The 22,984-nt window shown below is 39.3% G+C and overlaps 1 protein-coding gene across 2 annotated transcripts; it reads right to left on the bottom strand.

The window, feature by feature from the left end:
• Nucleotides 1-29: 29 nt before the first annotated feature.
• Nucleotides 30-21,992, bottom strand: zc3h7a (zinc finger CCCH-type containing 7A). Of its 2 annotated transcripts, none has more exons than XM_080904850.1 (23): nt 21,837-21,992; nt 20,446-20,549; nt 15,983-16,022; nt 15,585-15,788; nt 13,774-13,932; nt 11,675-11,755; nt 10,361-10,414; nt 10,235-10,274; nt 9,796-10,139; nt 9,456-9,708; nt 9,325-9,359; nt 9,091-9,235; nt 8,793-8,951; nt 6,711-6,916; nt 5,966-6,066; nt 5,625-5,806; nt 5,399-5,472; nt 3,506-3,642; nt 3,318-3,423; nt 3,109-3,217; nt 2,885-3,018; nt 834-997; nt 30-744 (listed from the first exon to the last, which is right to left on the bottom strand). In XM_080904850.1, exons 2-23 carry the CDS (start codon nt 20,511-20,513, stop codon nt 555-557), a joined length of 2,985 nt encoding a protein of 994 aa, XP_080760976.1. In that variant the 5' UTR covers nt 20,514-20,549; nt 21,837-21,992; the 3' UTR covers nt 30-554. The 2 variants fall into 2 exon arrangements, with proteins under 2 accessions (XP_080760976.1, XP_080760977.1); XM_080904851.1 differs by having other exon boundaries at nt 3,506-3,639.
• Nucleotides 21,993-22,984: the final 992 nt, after the last annotated feature.

The following is a 22,984-nucleotide window of genomic DNA, read 5'->3' as shown; positions in this document are numbered from 1 at the left end:
CTTAAATAAAAGCCATTTCAAAACAGATTAAAAAAGGAGCTTTATTTGGTGTGGTGCCCATTACATTGGTAACACTATTAGATAAATGGAAAGTGAAGATGACCTATGCTTACTGATTAAAATAAAAGAATGTCAACTCAACTCTTTATTTAAGTAATTGATACTTAAAACAGTAAAAGGTCATTAACATATACAAACTGTTTGTGGGGGAAAAAAAATTTGTTTAGGTCAACTGTAAGAATCTGAACATGACTCTGATCAAGGTTTACTCATGCTTCCTCCCTCCCCACCATTTTCAGGTATGACAGAATGGTGCACTGCAAAGCTTCTGGAAAGTGTTTTAACACTCAGTATTTGCTTTTAATGATAACACTCCTGTAATTCTGATCAGAGCAAACAGCCATCATTCAGGGGGCCTGTCCTGTATGCCCTCCTTTAAAATCATGCTGTGATCAGGCTATTTCCTGTGCACGTCAGAGGCCCTCAAAGATGACCTGATTCGAGACTGAATACTGCATCATTTGCAAGTGTGCATGAATATTGTGATCACGTCATTATTTAATGTCTTTAAGCAGAAAACTGTATTTTCCAAAGTCATTGTCATTTGGTGCTATAAGATGGTCTTTTGTGGCTTTGGCAAGTTTCATCAAAAGGAATTCCCTGCGCTCCCTCCATTCTTTTAGTTCCTGCTCCCCGTGAGCCAGCTTACACAAGTCATCCTCTGTGCACGTGCCTTTGAGGAACCTGCCAAAGAGTGACAGCAAATGTCAACCATCGAAAACAATCAGACTCGTAACAAGACACATAGTATGCGTTGTTTCTGATAAACCTACCTCTCACAAACTTTGAAAGTGCCTGTGGGAAATCGATACTGCCAGCAATTCTGATCATCCTCAGAGTTGAAAACTCGTTCTTTGTGTTTTTCTGAAGTGATATGCTGCTGCCACTGCTTCTCACTGTTGCAGTTTTTACCACAGAGCCAACAATGATTGCCAGCCTGCAGAAACAATTCCATTTAATTAATTAACAAATAAATACATTTTAGAAATTTCACAAAAATATGCAGAGTAGACACACTAGATCCAACTATTTTCTGCTTCATCAATAAATAGCACTAGGAACAGAATAACATTGTTGTTAATGAAAACACTTTCATGAAAGACAGGATAAATGATGGATTTAGCAATCATGGTATCACCCACTATTTGGCGAAGCCCTGTTACATAAAACTTTCACACTGGCCATCTTGTTCAATTAAAGCTGGATGCGACGAGTGCCGTCCGAATAGGATTGTAAAACCATATGCTAATTGGCTAACACCTATTCAAGCAGAAACCCTGGATAATTGCCACAATGCTTAGAATAACCAACATTTCCAAAAAGAACTTAATGTTCTATACAATAAAACTTAACAAGTGACAGAGCTTGTTGAACTCGACAAGAACGCCTTTTACAGAGGTCAGCTTGAAGGATAGTTTTCCATAGACTTATACAGGATTTGACCTTTGACCTCATGGCCAATAAATAAAAAGGCACATTTAACGAAATTCAGCACTGGCTTTGCTTCCAGTTAAAAAAAAAAAAATTAAATAAAACATTCATAATTCAGGATGCATAATTACGGATGTTGCCACTGAACAAAGCCTCAATTACATTCTACTGAATAGGACACAAATAGACTTTCCGCTTATAATTCTGAAGTATGCTGCCTGGGGCGCATGTGTAGCTAGTGCATTATAATGCAAATTCTTTATATACGAATCCACACAGCCACAAAAAAAATATAGACATCCACATCCTCATAACTCAGTCTAGTCTGATGACTAATTTATATCACACAGACTTTAGCGATCACACGGACGCAGGAAATATAATCCAGGCAAAAGAGTGTACTTAAAGTAAGCACAGGCTTGTACTCCAGTCCCCACATAGCTATTCCTCTCAATTCTACCCCAAACTCACATTCTGTTTAAGGATCTATGCCCAAGTATAATTCTTACTATTTCAGCTCCCATTTCGATCGCCCATTCACTCTCTCTTTCAGACACCCCTTCCAAGTATGTATGAACACAATGAGATTCATAACTTTATGCACTCTTTGGCTTAACTTAATGGGGCGATCGTGGCTCAAGAGTTGGGAGTTCGCCTTGTAATCGGAAGGTTGCCGGTTCGAGCCCCGGCTCCAACAGTCTCGGTCGTTGTGTCCTTGGGCAAGACACTTCACCCGCTGCCTACTGGTGGTGGTCAGAGGGCCCGGTGGCGCCAGTGTCCGGCAGCCTCGTCTCTGTCAGTGCGCCCCAGGGTGGCTGTGGCTACAATGTAGCTTGCCATCACCAGTGTGTGAATGTGTGTGTGAATGGGTGGATGACTGGATATGTAAAGCGCTTTGGGGTCCTTAGGGACTAGTAAAGCGCTATATAAATACAGGCCATTTTACCATTTAATTTGGGCAATTTTTGGTCCACGCTTGGGCTTGGTTAACCTTCATACTACCTATCACACCACACCTGGGCCCAAAACGAAAAGCGAGCCAGGACATAATGCACAGCGTTAAAATGTATTCTGGCATGTATGCATCACTCAGTCCAAGTACACTTTAGTGTACTAGTCGATTAAAAACTGCTAACTTATCTAAAAGGCAGAACTCACCAGGAAACAGGAATAATTAGGGACAATCTAAAAAACAAGGTGAAATAGCATCCACACAAATACCATGTTGTTATACATTAATGAAATAGGAATGATTAAACTACCAGGTAGTGTAGTTTACTTGCAAATTAGGGAAAGAACCACAATTTAATAGTCTAGCTGCAAACATCCCTGAGCACAATATTAACTAGATGCCACTGAGCTACATTTCATATCCACTAACTTATCAACTCACCACTTCCTCTGCGTAGTCAGTTGGCATGTGGATCTGTTTCCCATTTTCTCTGACTGAGTTAGTGGAAGTTTCATCACCCCAGCCAGGCCTTTGAGACTGCAGCCATTGCTCATAAAGTTGATCCATATCTCCAACTAAATGAGGGGATATAATGTGTTTGCCACATCACATTCACCAATTAAATTTTACACATTAAGAGAGCCAATCGCTTCAACAAAACTCACTGTTGTTTTCCTTCATGTAGGTCCAAAGGTCTCTTTCTTCCACACTGTGAGCAAATGTGCAGTTCCCAATGTACTGACACTTCTTGCCAGCTGTCACATGCATGCAAATCTAAACAGAGACCAGAAAACATTTGGTCTCCATTATTCGAAATCTGAATATATTATATGTCTGGAAAATATAAGATGGGAAGACTGTGCTGGAAACATACCTCAAATTGAGATGGAATGGGTTTTTTGGTTGGAAGCGGTCTTACAGTTGTCCACTTTTTCCTTTCATGGGAACTTACAAGCACCACCCGCCTGTCTTTTGCCCACCTGAGACAGAAAGACAGCGTGACTCAATAATGACATAATGGATTGTAGTCCCCCACATACACAAAGACATCCAAATACTTACGTGTGTCTTGCCTTGGCTGTGCAATACTTCTTGTTTTTGTCAGCTTCACTTAGTTGGCCGTTTCTCCAGCACTGGCCACAAACAAACATCATCTTCAGATTCGGAGGTCCAAATCTTCTCAGTGCACTGGGAAGCTGCTGATTATATTTTGAAGGACTTGTTAAAATCTGTGACTAAATATAAATTTTCCCTTCGCGACAATGAAACAACTAAAAGAATTAAAGGAATGTATATACTGCAAGGCTAATGACAATGGCAACAGCTTAGCGTGGGGAAAATAATTACAAATTCAGCAGCAGATCAAGTAAGTTGGCTCACTTACAAGGAAATGAACAATGTGTCATGTTTGTAGTACTGTCATTTTAATGGAAAGAATATCAACCACAAATCCATAAAAACCACATTACATATAAGTTATAAACTGATTTGGATATCATTGAGTAAAATAACACTGAATCCCCAAACAAAGCATCTTACAGCTTGGTGGAGAAACCCCTGTTGCAGCCTCTTGTAGTTGGTCACCAGGTTTGCACACATCTCAGGAGGGATTTTGGCCTACTCCTCTCTATAGAAGCTGTCTGAATCCTTTAGACTTCTTGGCTGCCAGTTGGCAACTCAAAGCTTGAGCTCCCACCGATTTACTATAGGATTTAGCACTAGAGACTGGCTAGGCCACTCCATGACCTTAATATGATTCTTTAGCCACTTCTTTGTCTGTTGGCAATGTGTTTTGGATTACTGTAATGCAGGAAGACCCATCCACTACCCATCTTCAGTGTTCTGGTTGAGAGAAAGAGGTTCTCGTCTCGCCTTCTCTTAGACACTTAGAAGTTCACTGGCAAACTTAAGATAGGCCTGTACATGTTGATGGTCTTTCCAGCCTTGTGCAGGTCTACAGTCTTGTCAGTGACATCCTCTGACAGCCCTTTGGTCTTGGTGGTGGAAAGGTTGTAATGGAAGACATTTCATAGCCCTTTTCCACTAGTACTTACTTGACTCAAGATGTTTTCCATTTCAACGGCGCACCACTTAAATGTGCATGGGGTCATTATAGCAACGTAGCGAAAAGTCCTATGACGTCATTTGTATGCAAACACCACAACGATGGAGATGGCATACCTGCTGCTTGGTGTATGTAGGGACCATGGTGTTGTTTTATTTGTAGCAATTTCCCTTGCTGCCGGGTTTCAAAAGTGGCCGTTTTTATTTTCATAAAGGAGACGCTCTCATGACTGATCAAGTGACGTCAATCAGTGGCATGCGGTCACATGGTCGGATTGCCTCAGATTGCTTGGAATCCCAGCCAAGTAGGTACTAAAAAGGTTCCAGGTACTATCACCTAATGGAAAGCCCTTAAAAATGAGTTGAGTTGAGCCGAGCTGACCCAAGTACTTACTAGTGAAAAAGGGCTCTCTGTGAGAGCACAAGTATCTGTAACTGACTAAATGGCTGTTTGCCCAATCTGTGGGAGTCAGAATTCTGTTTGGGCTGTAGGGTATCAAATACTTATTTCACTCATTGACACGCAAATCAATTTATGCAATCGATTTTTTGTTTTGATTGAATTGTTGTCTCCATTAAAATGAATATACCATAAAAATTAGAGACTGTTTATTTCTTTGTGAGCAAAAAAGAAATTCAGCAGAGCATCAAACAATTACTTCCCCCACTGTACTTTAATTCAGGGCAAAAAACGGTCTAAAATACGGGTTCTTCATTTCCTTATTGTTAAATGTAAAACAGAAATGTTTTACACTTAACCCTTAAATTCATATGTCAGAGACAGGAATTTTCCTTTGGGATCAATAAAATTCTTCTTATTGTTATTTTATGTATGTTTAATGTAGAAATACCTACTAGAGAAAGGGAAAAACAAACAAACACTGGTTTTACCTGAGCTCCCTGCAATGAAGCTGTTGCATTCCAAAACTTATTAGCCTCTTGGACAATGTTTTCGTGAGTGATACCTGTGTAATCCAGAAAACCAAATATCCATGTAATTTGATTAATTTTTTAAAAACATAGCATTTAAAATGACAATCTTTTATGGGAAAGAAAAGGGAGCATTTCAGATGCAATACCACCCAGTTCTTGTATCATTTTCAAAGAATAGTCTTACCAAGCTCGTGCTGCATCATCCAGACCTTCAGCTCGATGAGGCTGTGGGCGTAGAAACAGTCATCCTCTCTCACGCAACCGTACCGGACTTCGTGGCGACAAAGATCCAGCTGGCAATGGGGACTCAAGGGTCTTATTTTGGAATACCGGACTGTATTCTCTTTCAAAATGTGGACCAGGCACCTTCAAAAAGAAACAGAGTGATCAAACTCGCAATCTGATAATTCTTATGTATTTCCAGAATATCTTCATATTCTAAGATCTAAACACTGTAAGAGTAAATCCTTTAAGTCACAAATAAAATGAGGATGGTTTCATGTGCTGAAATGGTGATTGACTTACTTATGATCCTCAAAGTCATGCTTTGTCACAGGATGAGAACAAACTGAAGGGTCATCTTTGTTGGTCTTGCTGATTATTCTGGGTTTGTGGTCAAAGCACACCTGCAGAACAGCACATTTCCCATAAAATATCTGTTTTAGGCATTAAACTAACAAGACAATAAACTATATATACACACTTTTATGCTATACACACTTTGATCACCTATAAAACGTGAGCAGCATAAAAAGTGTCTCTCATTCCATTCCAATGAAAATGAAAAATATATTTACTACTGTGGTTAAATGAGCCAGTTTATTCATTTCATAAATGTCTGCATTGTTTTCTGCATTTAACATATTTGAGCAAAAGAATCAATTTACAACGAGGCCAAAGATTTTCTCCTCAACTCACAAGGAAAAAACAAACAAATCCCCACATGGCCACATGCAGCAGCACTACAACACTATCACTATAGTCTATGAGATGAATGCACACTGATAGATATCCTACTTCACCATCTGTGCATCAGCACATTTATTTGAAACAAAACAGTTTCGCACCAAAACATTTAGCATAATATTAAATGTGAGGATTTTTCCCCCTTGAATTTGTATTTCCAATTACTTTTAAAACACTGAACCGAAAATATAAATCTTTTTAAAGCGAAGATTTGGCACTTTAATATAACTTAACCAGAAGTACTGGTCATGCCTTGCATACATCCACACTAGTTTTGGATAAGACACTAAATCAAAATACACACCCCACAGAGAAACATGAATATCCCATGATGCTCCTGCAAGATCTTGGGAACAGTCAACCTGATGTTGGAGTTTGGCCCAAAAGGATCGAAGAGCAGTTCTCTGGAAATAAATCCTTTCCGCTCCAGAGTCCAAACATCAATTTCTTCTTGGCAGTATGCAAATGTGCAGTGGCCAGGATACAAGCAATCTTTTCCAACAGCCACCTCTGCAACACGCAAGGTCACGTTTTATTATCACAAAGAGTGCTAGAAGCAAAGTCAGTCATAAAACATGTTACAGATGTTCCTCTGAAGATAAATGTGTACATGTTCAGTAGGGATAAGTAGGTAAAATAAAACAGGAAATAGCAGTGCTGTTGCATGATTTTTTCCTGCCTTGCTTTTCTGAGTGAAAGGTACAGAGAGGGAATGGGGCATATTGTTGTTGCTCCTTTAAGCCAGAGGCAGACTTAGTCACAGAGCTGAACTGACATCTGTGTTCATGAGAAAGCCAGTGGGGGGGGGGGACACACACGCTACACTAGACACTGACACTGTTGTAATACACGTCATGCCTCTGATTTCAGAATGCTGGCAAGCTTTCTGAAAACGCACACTGGGACAGCATTACGCCACATTTGTTGGTTTTAGTGTAAACAAGCAAAGAGGGAATGGGACCTACTAAGAGGGATTTCTTATCTTATTCAGTCTCTGTAAAAAGGTGGTAAATGATTCGAGTTTAAAGTGGGGCTATTAAGCTTTTCCTTATTTTCTATGTCATGTATACAGTTAAAATGGTGGATGATCAAATAAAATACAGACCAAACTTCTATTTGGGAGTGGCGACCAATCAGAAGAAAGTTTAAAGACAGCGTAGCCTTAAAAGGGAGAGGAGCTGAACTGGTAATTATATGATAATTAAGGTTTTTTTGCAAAGTTATCAAACAATAACAATGCGGAGCTGAAGATGAACATAACAAAATAAGCGCAATGTAACAATGCAAATGTGCAAAAAGAGCTTTGATAATTCAGGTATTTCTTGGCAAAACAAACGTAAATTAATGTTTTGATTTAGTGTAAAGGAGGGGAACTCCAGGCCGGTGTCCTGCGGGTTTTAGATATCATCCTGGGTTAACACACCTGAATCAAATAATTAGTTCATTACCAGGCTTCTGGAGAACTTCAAGACATGTTGAGGAGGTAATTTAGCCATTTGAATCAGCTGTGTTGGATCAAGGACACATCTAAGGCTACGTTCACACTGCAGGTCTTAATGCTCAATTCCGATTTTTTGATCAAATCCGATTTTTTTGTCTGCTCGTTCACACTACAAATAAAATGCGACAGCAAACGCGCTCTAGTGTGAACGCTCAAAGCGGCCCGCATGCGCAAAAGAAGATGTCACACACAACGCGCTCTGTTTAGACCCAGAGCAACAGTATTGTTTGACTGATGGCCCTTAATATAAAGACTTCGGACTTCACGTTTCCCAATTTTTGCTTTAAGTTATTTTGTTATTTACATAATAATGTAAATAACCTAATAATGATCCTTATTGCTGTTTAAGAGAGGAGCGGTGCTTCAAAGGATAGCTGCAGATTTCTGTCAGAATCTGCAGATTATACAGTACAAATAAAATGTTCACGTTGTCTTCCCAACAGTTTCACTGACATCTACACTGGATGGCCAGGAAGCGTTCGCGATGTCTTCTCGGGCGCTTCTCTGGCGCTGATAATTGGCTTCAGTCTTGTGTCGGTGACGTAAAAGGCGGATTTAATGCGACTTGACCATTCACACAGCAGTCGCTTTCTAAAACATCGGATATGTATCGGATTCAGTACCACATACGAAAGTGACCCAGATCGGATTTGAAAATATCGGATTTGCGCCGTTCACACTGTCATAGCATGATCGGATATGGGTCGCATAGGGTCAAAAAAATCGGATTTGATGCGCTTTCGCCTGCAGTGTGAACGTAGCCTAAAACCTGCAGGACACCGGCCCATGAGGCCAAGAGTTCCCCATCCATGCTTTGGGGAATCAACATAAATAAATGAAACAGGTTGTGAGAAAGGCATTTACACTAAAAATAAATTAACTAACCTTTGCAAATGTAATAAGGTCCAACATATTGAGTTTTTGTTGGTCTGGGTCGAATAAGTTTCCATGTTTTGTCTGGCAAATGCTTGATTCTGCCAAGTAATACATCCTTTTTGCATTTATGGTCTTCCGTATGAAGTGTGTAATCCAACACTCCAGGCCCTGTGAATAGAGAAAATATGAAACAAGTTGCACCAAACCCTACTTCCCATCCCATCCTCAAAGACGGTGACAAATTTGAGCTTACAGCAGAACAAAAAGCAGACAGTTAAATAAGTGTACTGTCAAAACAATTCCTCACCAGTTTTGACATAGCACACTGAACAGGCTTGTTTGAATTCATGCGTTTCAGCTAGGGGGTTCTTTGCTAAATCAACAGCAGCAGGGAGGCCTTTTACATCAGGCATACCCACAGCCATCCCCATTGGGGTGTGATTATTGTTGATCTGTAATAACAAAGAAAAACAATGTGATATGAGCCTGTAACAAAGATTGAACTGATGATGGTTCGATATTATTGATAAACAGTAATTACCTGTGGAAGGAATCCACTTGGAGCATAATCTGAAACTGTGACAGTAGGAGGGGAAAAAATGCTTATTTGTGTATCTGATACAGATGGAAAAATAGTGATCTTAGCCCAAGTAAAGAGGTGAAGTAGCATACCTGGTTTAAAGTCTGATATGCTGAGACTATCCAGAGAGTCCAGTGGTGGTGAAATGGGGTCAAAAGTGTCCATACCAAAATACGCACTTGACCCCGATTTGTGATAGAGAGGCGGCAGCGTTACAGTGCACTGATGTGGACCACTGGGGAGAAAAGGGTTGATGTGCGATGGCATCAGGAATGGACTTGACATGGAACTGCCTGAGGCAATACTGGCAGGTAAAGGAAGAGGCCCCTTCACCGTAGGAATAACCTGACAGAGGAGATTAGGGAAAGTCACACGTCTGTTCAAATATAAACTCACTGTCTTATTGATTTGCCAGGGATTCTGCTAACTAACCATAGTAGATTCGGGGCCAGCTTGGTCCAGAAGATCATCTAGGTCGTCCCCAATGATGTCCGTATCAAAATCTTGACTAGTATCAAGAATTGGGTAAGGCTTACTGGCTCGGCACCCATTTACGAATGTGAGTGCAGGGAGGGGATCGGACGTGGATGCAGACACAGGCAGGGCGACAGATTCGAAGCCTGGAGGTTCAGATGAGGGGACAGATGAAATATTGTTGGTAGAGGGGAGTTCATCCACCACTGCTTCATTCAGAGGTAGGTGCACTGCCACCGGAAGTTGGATGGGAGCTGGTCCTGGAGTCAAAACACTGCTATCCTGGGTTAACTGAGGCACTTCTAAAAAACACATAACAGGATGGACAGATTGAGTGATTTTAGCCCTGGCATCTTTTGATATGCAAATAAAAAGGTTATCAAGGACCAAAACTTACCAATTTCTATATTTTCAACCGAATCTGAGCCATAAGAAAACTGGAAAATACAAATTGTTATTGATCACCTTGTGTCTTGGAAAACTACTGCTACATATTTTCTTTTGTGTGGCTGAGGTTGCTTACCTTGTCACATGACGCATCTTGATAACTTGATCCTCTCAAAACATTCAAGGCAGGCTGTAAATAAATAAATTAAATCTTTTTATGAATTCACTTCCTTATCATTCGATTAACACAGCAATTCATTGAAAACCACCTCCATGAATCAGAGTGGTTTTACTTGTTTTGAGCGTAACCGGGGACCCATTATGCTCCAAGCTGGGTTTTTTTTGGACAGAGCAGTTTTAGCTCCTTTTCCTTTAAGCAAACTTTGTTCTGAGTGGCTATTCCATTGTGAACAGAAAGTCTAAACAACAGGTGGTCAGGTGGAGTATGTGTGGAGAGCAGGTGTGGGCTCACAGACAGGGACAACTGCAGTAAGCAAAGCAACTGATTAGCATCACATTAAGCCAAAAGTTGTAAAATCTGACTCAAGCTTAACTTTTAGTGCACTCTGAATCCTGAGCTTTTGGATTGTAGGGATTACACGTTTATGTCAAATATTTTAGCTGCCTTAAGTCTGACATCATCATCATTTCCAGGTCCAAACTCAAACAAACACTGATATCGCAGAGTTAAAATTGCCCTAACTTGTCAATAAAATGTTCCGTGTGGTTGCTCTCCCACGTGTTACGATAAAGTTTAACATCCAGGTATCCATGAAAAAGGGGCTTTACAGGATTGAAGTGTAACAGAACCTAAAGTCAGCAGGAAGTTAGCTTGCTAGTTTCCATCTAAAGTTGATCCACCTTGTTCTGACAGAGGGATTTATAAATAAAACAAACAAACAAAAAAAACAAAAAACGTGCAGCTCTGCTCTCTCTTTGAACATCAATGGAGACTGAAAACTAAACAGGAATGGAGGATGAACGTTAAGTTGAGTGTCCCTGTTGGGCAGAGACAGATGCAATCATGTGGCAGTGAAAAAGATGCTGAAAACAGACCAAACTTCAGTCAAGAGAATGCCTGTGATGATCGATCCACAACACAGGGTTAGTCATGCACCTACTGAGCCTCAGAGATATTCTTTTGTGAAGAATAGTTACATCGCAGGGTTTTAAAAACTAAGCCTAAAGATGTGATACATATGAACTGTGCTAATGAACAGCTAGAGAAGCATACAACAATCACAGGAATTTTTTAAGGGGTTTGTTTATAAATAAAAAAAATATACAGAGCATTGCAACATGTAAAAAAGAGAACAGCCTTAATGAACACAGTAGGAGCTTGGACCCAGAAGCAGGGTTTGTAAGTCATTGCTTAATTAGCGGATATACAAAAAAATAAAGAAAATTCTGAAAAACCTAACAGGTCCCCTTTGTCATCATACATCCATACCTTACTCCTCACATAAGCTTTACGGATTTTCAACCCCAAGGTTTTGGCAAGGTCCTGAGTCAGCTGTGTGACACTGGAGTCCTGGGGAAACAACATAGGACAGTTACCGCCTTTGATTCTTTATGTTTTACAGCTATTAATAATCTCCTACATCCTATTCATGTTAAATTAAGATTTTTTTTTTCCTCGAAATTTTTCACTGCACTATTTTACCAACCTGGAGAGTCTATCTAAAATTAAATCTGACAGATACCCCCCTCCATTCATAGTATTCTATACAAATACATGACAGAAACATGGTGCAGTTGAGACCACTACTTTATAAAGCAGAGCTTCTTAAAGCATGGCTGTAATACAAAGTCTTCCTGACATTTTTTGTATCCAAGGTTACATTTGCAGTCCTTCAAGCAAGCAAATTTCTGTACCAGAATGCGTACAGAGGTTAGGGGAAAGAAAGGGTGTGGGTGGAGGTGGACAAAAATTTGGCTACAGACCAAACTTTCTTCATTTTTTATATTATCTACGATGATTCAAAGTGCACATGTAGAATTACTACTTTTATACCTTTCCTACAAAGATCCAGTGAATGTAACAGCACATGTTCATACTTCTGGTATATGGTTTATGCAGCACAATACACCTTTTATGAAAACAATCTCTAACTCACTATAACAAAATCTTTAAAATCTCTGTCTGCAAAATACTCCTACACGATCAAGAGTTAAGCAGACAAACTTGGCATACAGGTATGTCTGCCCCTGAAGATGCTTCTCTGTCATATAGGCCATATGGCCAAGCAACCACCTACCATTAGGCTAAAATGACCAATTACTGGTGATTTATGCTTCTGATACGTCGTAACCTCAAACTCCTATAAAAACCCTATGGTCTCTGCGCTCTACAAAGTCTACCTGTGGAAGTCTAAAGCAGGCCTTTGTTATGGTCAGGTTTTTCCCCCTTCAGGGGCTAACATTGTTGTCCCTCACGCTTTTCCACATCTTTGTATATTTCCCTCGTATACGACAATTGCCACGATTACCCTTCAAGAATTTGCTGACATTTGTGAATCCTTATGTTGATGCTATGGTTGCTATTCCTTTTATTGAGAGGATGATTGTTATCCTCTCATTGATAAATTCAAAAAGTGCAGCAAAAAAGCAGATAGGAGGAAACAATGATGAACAGGCCAATCACAATATTTTGAGGCTGTGCCAACTTGACATGTAGCTACATTTCTCGGGCGGCGTACGTAAGGCTATGCCGTTTGAGCGGTTTGTAGTTACGACATAGATGGCGTATTTTTCCTGCTGAAGCATAAATCCCCAGAAAGAAGGGAGACCCAGGGGGAAATAAAGTTCCAGCATTTTATTTATTTCTCTCAGCTGGGACACAACCACAAGATAATTAACACAAAGCACCAGCACAAACATAAATACCTGCGACAATGTCAGCCATTTATGTAGGTTTAGTTGTAAAGAAAACTGTAAAGACTCCCCACAGAAATCTAAGTCAGGCCTTATTAGCATTTATGCACTCGTAACACTTAAAGCAGAGTATTGTTTTCATTTCACAGCATTAAGTAGGAATAACTCAGTATTCATTTGAATCCAATTTTATTTATATAGCACCAACATTAGCCACAAGGTGCTCTATACTGTAAGATAAAGACCCTGCAAGAATACAAAGAAAACGCCAACAATCAAATGACCCCCTATGAGCAAGCGCTTTGGCAACAGTGGGAAGGAAAAACTCCCTTTTAGCAGGAAGAAACCTCCAGCAGAACCAGGCTCAGGGAGGGGCGGCCATCTGCCACGACCAGTGGGGGTTGAGTGATTTGGCAACATTTGGTAATTTAAAACTTCTCCTGAGCTGAGATTTGAGCACTATTTGTACGAAAGGAAGAGAAATCAGTAAATTAAGATGGCAGAAAGCAAAACCGATTGCTAATTACACTGAAGACCAGGGTATATGAAACTTTCTTAAGTCCCGCTCATTTGCTAAAGCAGTCATTTGGTGTATCCTCTATATATATCCAGTATGAGAATTACTAGCTAACTTGTCCATGACAAAAAAAAGGTGGGGTGATTGGGCCTCCTTACCTGAGGCACTGCTAGAGAGCATTTGGCAACAGCCTCATAGGCCTCTTGATGTCGCCCCAACTCTTTCAAGGCTCTTGCTTTTCTGTACAGAGCTCTGTAGTTGCCCTCATTCAACCGGAGAGCCTTTTCACAGTCTTCTAGTGCTTGGTCATAGAGTCCCTATGGAAAAAAAACATGTTACATAGTAAGAATACTGAGGCATGGTCTGTGTGCACAAAACAAAAGTTTCCTGTGTCCTAAATTGACATTACACGTTCAGTGAGTTGACTCAGGTAAGGGTGTGGTGTGTTGTTTTTCCTCCCTGAAGACAGCAGAGTGCTTTTACTGCCATGTAACATGACTCAATACAGGCAAACACACTAACAGGAAAGTAGGGTTGATTTTCCACCAGTTTGATTTACTGGAACCCAGTCTCTCCCATTACTAAGTTACATTTTGATGAATGAAACCTACACCTTTCTGGTGTATTGTTATATGTTTTCAACTAGTTTCAAATGGATTTAATACATGACATACACTATAATTTAATATCTTAGAGCAAGACTAGCCATTTCTTAAGATTCTTTGTCTTTGTGCTAAGCAGTTGCTATCTGTATTTAGACTTGAGAGGTATTACACTCACAAAGAAAGAAAGCAAATGAGCATATTTCCTAAAATGTGACATTTTAAATATATTTTATTTTTTCTAAATGCAGAGTGTTGGTAACAATTTAAATCAAAGTTAAAAGCAGCACGTGTTATTAAATCACTGTCCAAAATCGAATCAATCTAGTGTCAGCTTCACCAGTACAGAACAGAACTCTTGGATGTGTTTTTATAAAGACCAAAAATATATATCTGGCATAAATCGACCTGGTTATCAAAGTTAAACACCCCACATTCAAGAAGAGATATGAAAAAAAGAAAAAAAAAAAAAAAACCCCACATGTTTTCAGAGGAGCTAAGCACAGGGTTAAACAGGGGGAAATATAAACCGTCTGTACAGCTATCATCACGAGGAATGCGAGGACCCTGGACAATATCATGGATGAGCTCAGAGCAGTGATTAAGTTCCAGAAGGAATATGGTGAGTGTAGTATGATGTGCTCCAGAGAGACATTGCTACACTTTCTGGACTGCATTTAGACTGTGCTGAGCCCCTGGAATGTGTCCATCTTACTTACAGAGGAAACTTTCTCCTGTCAATGCAGTCTGAATTCAAACTGAATTCAATCTGAACACACTGTTTGTATTCCTTCACTACCAAATTGCTCTGGCAATCAGTTGAGCAACCAAATTTGGCACACAGATAAGTCTTAAACCCATTAAGTTTCTTATTTACATGGCAAATAATGACATTATCATGCTGCCTAGCAACCACATACCACTGGGTTAAAATGACCCATTTCTAGCATTTATGCACCTAAGAAACCTTATTAAAACATTCTGTCATTTTAATTTCACAACATCTTCCCATCCACAAAAAATTGAATAGTGCATGACATGTGTCATAGCAACCATCTACCAACAGACTACAATAACAATTACACAGCAGAGCAGGGGAGCAACAAAAAAATAAAAAATAAAAAAAAATGGGCAGTAACTATATTTAACTGTATTATTTCAATATGATTAAGTAAATCACTTTGCCAACAGCACAAACAGACCAAACAATAAGGTAGCTTGTTTTTCACATCCAAAATTTTAGTACAGTATCTTATCCTTAAAGTTTTCCTTCTCACCATTATGCATTTTACTAACAAAACTAATATGTAAAATTTAAGAGCAAAGTTTGAAAGTGACTTGTGATCAATGTCGTGCTCACAACTTACCGGAACAATATTTAGGTATGCCGCAGCTCGATTTGCATACAGCTTTTCTAGTAAACCTGTTTGAACACAGATATCTTCTGATTCAGCATAATCTGCTATATTCAGTGCTTCAGTAAACATCTCGATGGATTTTGTCCATTCTCCTTCCCTAAACACGTCGTTTCCTTCTCCAAACAGATTCCACACAAGGTCCTTTATGAACACCTGGAAAATTTAAAACATACAAATAAAACAAAACATACAAAGTCCAGTAATATAGTAATACGTCTTTACACAGATGCAGGAAATTACATGTTGCCTTTTATTTTTTTACCCAATAAATTAAAATAACGTCAAATTTGTTTAACTCAAATTTTGATGGAACTGGGTCACCGTACATTCAAATTTACACTGCTTACCTCATACTGCTCCTGACTCCCAGGAAATGGAAGGGTTGATCTAGAAGAAAGAAATAAAAATGAAATTACAAAGTGCCAGCCATTAAATAAATTATGTATGTGTGTGAGAAACTGTAAATTACATTAATTACGCTGATCTTTTTTACCCTTTTTTTTTTTTTTTTAAGTAAAACATCCTAAAAACTGTATTGAAACCAAACCATCCATTTTGTAATCGGAAGGTTGCCGGTTCGAGCCCCGGCTCGGACAGTCTCGGACGTTGTGCCCTTGGGCAAGACACTTCACCTACCGCCTACTGGTGTTGGCCAGAGGGGCCGATGGCGTGATATGGCAGCCTTGCCTCTGTCAGTCTGCCCCAGGGCAGCTGTGGCTACAACTGTAGCTTGCCTTCACCAGTGTATGAATGTGAGAGTGAATGAATAGTGGAATTGTAAAGCGCTTTGAGGGGTCCCGAAAAGCGCTATATAAATGCAATCCATTATTATTATTATTATCATCATCATCATCATCATCATCTACTGGTTTGGTTCTGACTGTATTGTTAAGTTATACTAAATAGTAGTGACTGCCAGGAAGTAAAATTGTATTACGATTCTAATCAGGGTGTGGTTTATGTCACAAGCAGTTCACAAACCTACATTTCATTTAGATGTCAACACAGACCTACAGTCATTATCAAGCTTAATATCATCAACAGTCATCAATTATTTGATGCAATGTTAAACTAGCTGGATAAATTGCTACACTAAAAGGTTCCATTGTGCCATTAAATGCTATCATGGAAAAGTTTGTCTTTTTTTTCTCAAAGGCTGTTTTCCACTACAGCTGCTGCCTGGTATGTAGAGTTGCATTTCTTCTTTTAAACAGTGGAGTAGGAGGGCGATATATTCTAGGCAGTCCTTTCAACCAAGGCATGATGAGCTCCTCTGCATACAACAAAATACCACTTTGCTCGTTGCCATGTTTTTGAACAATTAAGTATTTAATGATTCGGTGTGAAAAAATCTAAGTGGCAGACCTATTTCATTCATCTTTGTCAACTTTACACACACAGACTACGTCACAGTGACGGCATTCACCATAGTATTTTAAGTATCACTTTTGTTTTAAAACAAAATGCCCTTGGTGGATTAGATGAAATGAAAAGCTAAACTGCTTTGCTCAGCTCTAAAACAACATGTGGTCATAAAGGAATTCTGCCTGATGCTTGAATACGAAGCTAGAAACAAAACTGAAGTAATACCAGTAATCGGCTGTCTCTCTTACCTCCAACTGATATTAACAACCCAATGAGATTGTGGTGGACTGTTAGTTACTCTTAAAGGGGGGGTAGAAAGACAAGATTTTATTTTCAATCTGTTCCTTTACAATCATCCAATGGGTATTGTGTTATCTGACTTTAAGTATTTTAAGTAGCGGAATTTAAGTATTCGGGGTCTTGTTTGTGAGTCAGCAGAGAGGGGGGCGCGAGATCGACAGACGGATTGGCGCTGCAGCGATGCGGACACTGTACCGGTCCATTGTGGTAAAGAGAGAGCTGAGTGTAAAAGCAAAAACTCTCGATTTACTGGTTGACGTGCTTACTTTCACCTACAGTCATGAACTTTGGGTAGTGACTGAAAGAACGGTATCGCAGATCCGAGCGTTAAAAATCAGCTTTCTCCAAAAGGTGGCTGGCCTCTCCCTTAGAGATAGGGTGAGGAGTTTGGCCATCTGGGAGGGGCTCAGAGTAGAGTGAAGAGCAAAATAGTGTTTAAAAAAAAAAAAAAAAAAATAGTGTAATATCATATGAAGAAGCCATGTGCTACATGCTTAAAACCTCAAGAAATGTATTTATATTGTGTGACAGGATTACACTGTAGGGGGGACGTCAGGGATGTCACCAGAATCAATACTACTTATGATTCCATACCAACATCCACAGGCGATGTATGCACAGAGGTGGCCATTCTTCTGAAACTGAAGAAGGATATAAGTGTTCTAATCTAGCCAAACATGCTGAAGTAGAATACTAGAAACAAAGCCCACAAGCACAGGGAAAAATACAAATGGGACAGCAAAAACTACACTTGGAAGATGGCAAGTAGTGCAGCTCTGCTCCAACTCAAGAAAGGCAGATTCAGCTATGAGAGTACTTTGCACTCAAGGGTGGCTGACAAAGGGATAATGGTTCACTCTTAAAAAGCAGTGTTCAAATAAACCAAACCTTCCACGACACAATGGAGCTGTGATGTCAACTCTGAATGATCAGATTTAGGGCGTTAAGTTGGTGCATTGCATTGATGTCTCATTTATGTTAATGTTTGTATGATAATGTTTAGGTTTTTACAGTAATGTTTATGTTAGCTTACCTGTCGGAAAACTTCTCAGCATGATGCTTGCTAAGCGAACACTATGTAAATTTTGTTAGCCAATGAGTGATACGCAAGAGGAAACAATTAAACAGAAGTAGCTACAAACTTAAGTCCCCCCCCTCACACATTAACATTTCTTCTGAATAGTCTTTCACCTATCTTTAGGTAGTTAATCTGTAGGTTGGATCATGTCAATAATTATTTAGTTTAATTGACATTGAACACTACGCCATCTGAGAAACTATGATATATAACTACATTTCTGATAAGTAACAGTTTTTTCTAATTCTGTTTTACTAGTATTAAGATGAGTTTCCAGGCTTTGCACCTCTCAAATGCCTGAAGTAATGACAGAGAGCATCTTTAGGATGGTTATCAGCATCTGGGAACATCATCTCAAAGATAAGAGCAAGCGTCACTCCAGAGCATGTTCACTGCAATCGTGAATTCATGAGCTGGAAAGAAAATCTTTTTGATTTAATTTAAACCCTAACTTATGGACAGAAGCCGTTTTTAATTTCCTATTTGCACATTAACTTTTGTTTAAATCCTACTAGCAATTTAATTTGTATTACTAACCTTTAGTTGCAGCCCTAATGCTGATGTAACGTAGCTGTAATATTAGTAGGCTATTCTGCAAACATCCTAACATTTCAGTCTGTATTCTGTCAACACAACATGCATGCATTTTAAATAAAAGATCTGACTCCATGTTTTACAACAACTTTTTAATACATATTTTGTTTAACTACATAAGAGGATCATTTTGTTTGAGTATTGAGAATCATGCGATTCTATTGAGTACTGACTACTAAATGTTTTGGTATCGTGGCATCACTATATATGTTAATGTCAATGATACCCAAATTCAAAGAAGGAAAAAGTGAGTCAAACTGATGTTAAAAAAATGTATGTATGTATATGTAAAAATTAAAAAGTAACTTGTTTGAATACCCAAGTAATCTAATATTCTGATACAAGGATATAAACTATTATTGTCACTGATTCCTTTTGCCTATGAATTTTGAGCTTTTGTACCAGCATGTTTCTCCCACTGTTTCTGCCTTAACCTGGAGTAATGAGTCAATGAACCTCACCTCTGACCACAATACTGAGGAGAGTTGTTGAGGATCTCCTGAACCTAAGTAAGCACAGCTCATTACTCAAATTTTCTTTGAAGTGGGTGTAATGTTGTTAATGACTCGTAAACTTAGCAAATAAACTCTCATATGGTCTGACAATGTAATCAAAATGTGAGTGAAAGTCAGAGTGTTTTAGGACACTGGCATAACATTAGCTTACAGCCATCTATCGTTAGCTGTCCAGAGACAGAAGGGCTGCAAGTCTGATGACAGCTAGTGACAATAACTTACTGTGACAACACTCATTATAAATAAACATTATATAGAGTTTTCTTTTGTTAGATCCCTAATTTGAAATCAAGAGATTTCCTCCTCACATCAAGGCTTGAAGTGAGGAGGAAGTCGATAAGGTGGAGACGAGGGAGGAGGCGGATGAAGAGAAAGATGATGAAAATTTTAATGTACGAATCTTAAAACATAAATGAGAGATTGTGGTTTTGCAGACACGTGATCGCTTCCCATGTGACATGAACGTTTCGGCCATTTTAGATGTGTAGCAATCCTGACACGTCAAGTAAGTGAATAACCTACTAAACATTATTATGCTAGAACCCTATGTTTACTTTTAAGTATGGCAACTAACGTCAGTTCAGGAGTGGGGAGAAAGAGGATGAGAGCAATGAGCAGGAGAGAGTAATGGTGTAGGAAGCAGATGAAGAAGAGGCAGTAATATAAATATGAAAAAAAATATATATATATATACAAGTTATTGGATGTGATCTCTACCGGTTATCACATCTAATGAGGCGGACAGCTCTTGAGCAATATGCACATGACATCACATGCAAAACCATAATAGAATGAAAAACCACACTTTCACAGACCCTAATTTTTTGTATGTAAACAAACCAATAAGATGATTATCAGATTATCAAAATAGTTGCCAAAGCTGACCAAGACTAACTAATAAATGGCTCAGGAAAACAGTCACACACTGAAGAAAAAGAAACAAACCAGGGACACTTACTGGATGAACTGGAGGCCCTTTTGAATCTCCTGCCAGCGGGTCCTTCTGTCCAGACACGCTCCAGACATGTCTGCGTGTTTTGTCCCTTTCCCCTCAGTCAGCACCTGAAATTGTATCAGAATCAGAAGATTCAGTAGAGTCATTTTAAAATGACAGGTGAAAACGAAATAAATAAAAAATTACTTCTCATCATTGACTGGACACGGGCAGATTGTACTAACTAAAAAGCTCCTTTGCTCAGTGTTAACCGTCAGTATATGATTTCAACTTATCAGGGGCTTCTTTGCCGCTTGCCTTCCATTATTTCTAGCTTCCGCATTTAGTAATGACGACATGCTTTTAGTTCCGGAAAGTGACGCTAAACATTTTGTTAGCTTGCGAGGTAATAACAGTAACAACAGAGCAGATACGGGTTAGTATAATGTAGAAGCCATAGAAAGCTACAAAACCTACACACCTGAAGAGTTTGACAATAAGCAGAGCCGTTAGGACCCATTTAAACTTAGCATCTGGAATCAAGCGCTCCATCATCGGATAGCTCATTGCCTCATGTAAATATTTTTGGGTTTGTCACGAAATTCATCAACACAAAGTGCACACTGTGTGCTAAACAATGTGCACAAGTCTTCGAGCATTTATCACCTTCTGACAGTACTGCGGCCACGGCGCATAAACCCGGTAAATGAAGCAGTCAACCCTGGATGGTCATAAATAACATGATATCACCTGTCATTTCTAAACATTTTCAAAGGCACTTCTTAATTGTGGTTGCTAATCGGAAGAGAATATGGGCTGCTACCGAGTCATGCGGACGGTTATACTAGCTTTAGACAGTCACCCGTTATGTTCCATTAACTTAACAGTCGGACCGAAATTAACTTTATTATTGCAGTGCTTTTGTGTTTAGACACGCTTTTTTTTTTCTTTCTAGCCACTAAGCACTCTCCTCTATATGAAGACAGCACTGTGTGGAGAATACATTTATTTCAACAAAGTTTTACAGGAGAGGAGGGAAAGCGCTTCGTGAATATGTCCGATAATGGGCGCATAACAGTTAGCGCACGTGTGTTACCCGCGGCCAGGGACCGTCCAGTTCTCACCAGCCATCACCATCGGCTAGCAAATATTAGCAATTTTCATACTGTTCCAAAATATACCGAAGTGATACAACACACGTCTTCTATGTATGCAGAAATACGCGGACGTTACCAAAAACACGACGCTACTCGCCTAAGTTTCTAGGAAGTAGACTGAACCTAACAAAGCATAGGCATGCCTAAGTTAAACTAGTTCCTCAACGCAAACAATAGCGAGGTGTAGCTGTTTAGCTGTAGCTAACACACAATAAATATCAAAGAAATGGATAAGAAGTAGCTGTCGTTCACACTTACATGAATGAGTCTTTATTCCGCACAAACCTTACATCGGCTATCTAAAGGGAGGGAAAGTGATTTTTCGTTATAGCTAAAAGAACTTGGCTAAATGTGGGATATCGCTGAAGGCCGCCCTTTGCTTCTTTTTCTGCTCTGATGCAAGCGAGCGCAAACATCGAGTCCATTAGCTCTGGTGCCCCTACAGGCACTGAAAGGTTGTAGCAAGTAGGATTTAGGTGTGTGGCGATTAATAATAAGACAAAACACGTGGATATTTGTTTATTCTTATTAGCAACAACCTGTCCAAAGTGTACCCTACAGCTAGAATAGTCCCCTAATCATTGGAATCAGTGTAGCTTACAGAGATAAACTTTTATGTTTTAGACTTAAGGTTTTTTTTTTGGTTTTTTTTGTTTTTTTTATCTTTTTTGTTGTTGTTGTGATTTTTAACCAATACATTAAAATATACATATGCAGAAATTATAGCTAACTGTATAATCTGCATATAATTTTACAATATATTATATAATAAACTGATTGATTCTTTTTTCTTTCTTTTTTCCCCTTCTCTCAATCCATACATGGGGCTCACCATAATTCTAAGATTGTCAGTACTTCAGACTCTCTCTAATGCATATACATTGGCAAGGCACCCACTTTCAATCTCCTTACAATCTACAAAGCACAACATTTCAGACCGCTGAGCCCGAGGCATCCACAGCTCCTCTCCATCAACCCTTGTGCAAATCTTTCTTTGACAGCGTGAAGTGTGGCTCAAAAACTAGAGGGAGGAGCCCATAAGAGACTTTCATGTGATAGAGGTAAAATAAGGTTCACTTTTTCTCGGAGCAACCTGCAAACAGCTCAAGTTGAGTGATTTGGAGACAAAGTTGGAGAGGCAAGGTTGGGGTACTCTGGACATGTGGAGTGGAGGGATGGTGGTTATATATTGAACAAAGGACATTGTATATGGAGCTGCCAGGCAGGAGGAAAAGAAGATAAGCACAGAGATTCATGGAAGTGGTAAAAGAAGACATGTAGATGATTGGTGTAACAGAGGAGGACATTAGGGATAGGATGGGAACAACTTCAAAGAAGAAGAAGAAGACTAAAAAGCAGTTTAAAAAATATGTTACTCCACTGTAAATGAAAAAAAGAAAAAATAA

The sequence above is a fragment of the Rhamphochromis sp. 'chilingali' genome (genome assembly GCF_963969265.1).
Source record: "Rhamphochromis sp. 'chilingali' genome assembly, chromosome: 15".
NCBI classification, from domain to species: domain Eukaryota; kingdom Metazoa; phylum Chordata; class Actinopteri; order Cichliformes; family Cichlidae; genus Rhamphochromis; species Rhamphochromis sp. 'chilingali'.
The sequence above is the reverse complement of the archived record's forward strand: the minus strand, read 5'-3'. Positions and strand labels throughout refer to the sequence as shown.

Excerpts from the sequence above, each read along its gene's own strand:
- zc3h7a (XM_080904850.1), bottom strand. The coding sequence starts at position 20,513 with ATGTCTGGAGCGTGTCTGGACAGAAGGACCCGCTGGCAGGAGATTCAA. Across the intron at positions 5,473-5,624 it reads GATGATGCAGCACGAGCTTG|GTATCACTCACGAAAACATT; the intron begins GTAAGACTATTC and ends TGGATTACACAG. Across the intron at positions 3,218-3,317 it reads CCATTCCATCTCAATTTGAG|ATTTGCATGCATGTGACAGC; the intron begins GTATGTTTCCAG and ends GTCTCTGTTTAG.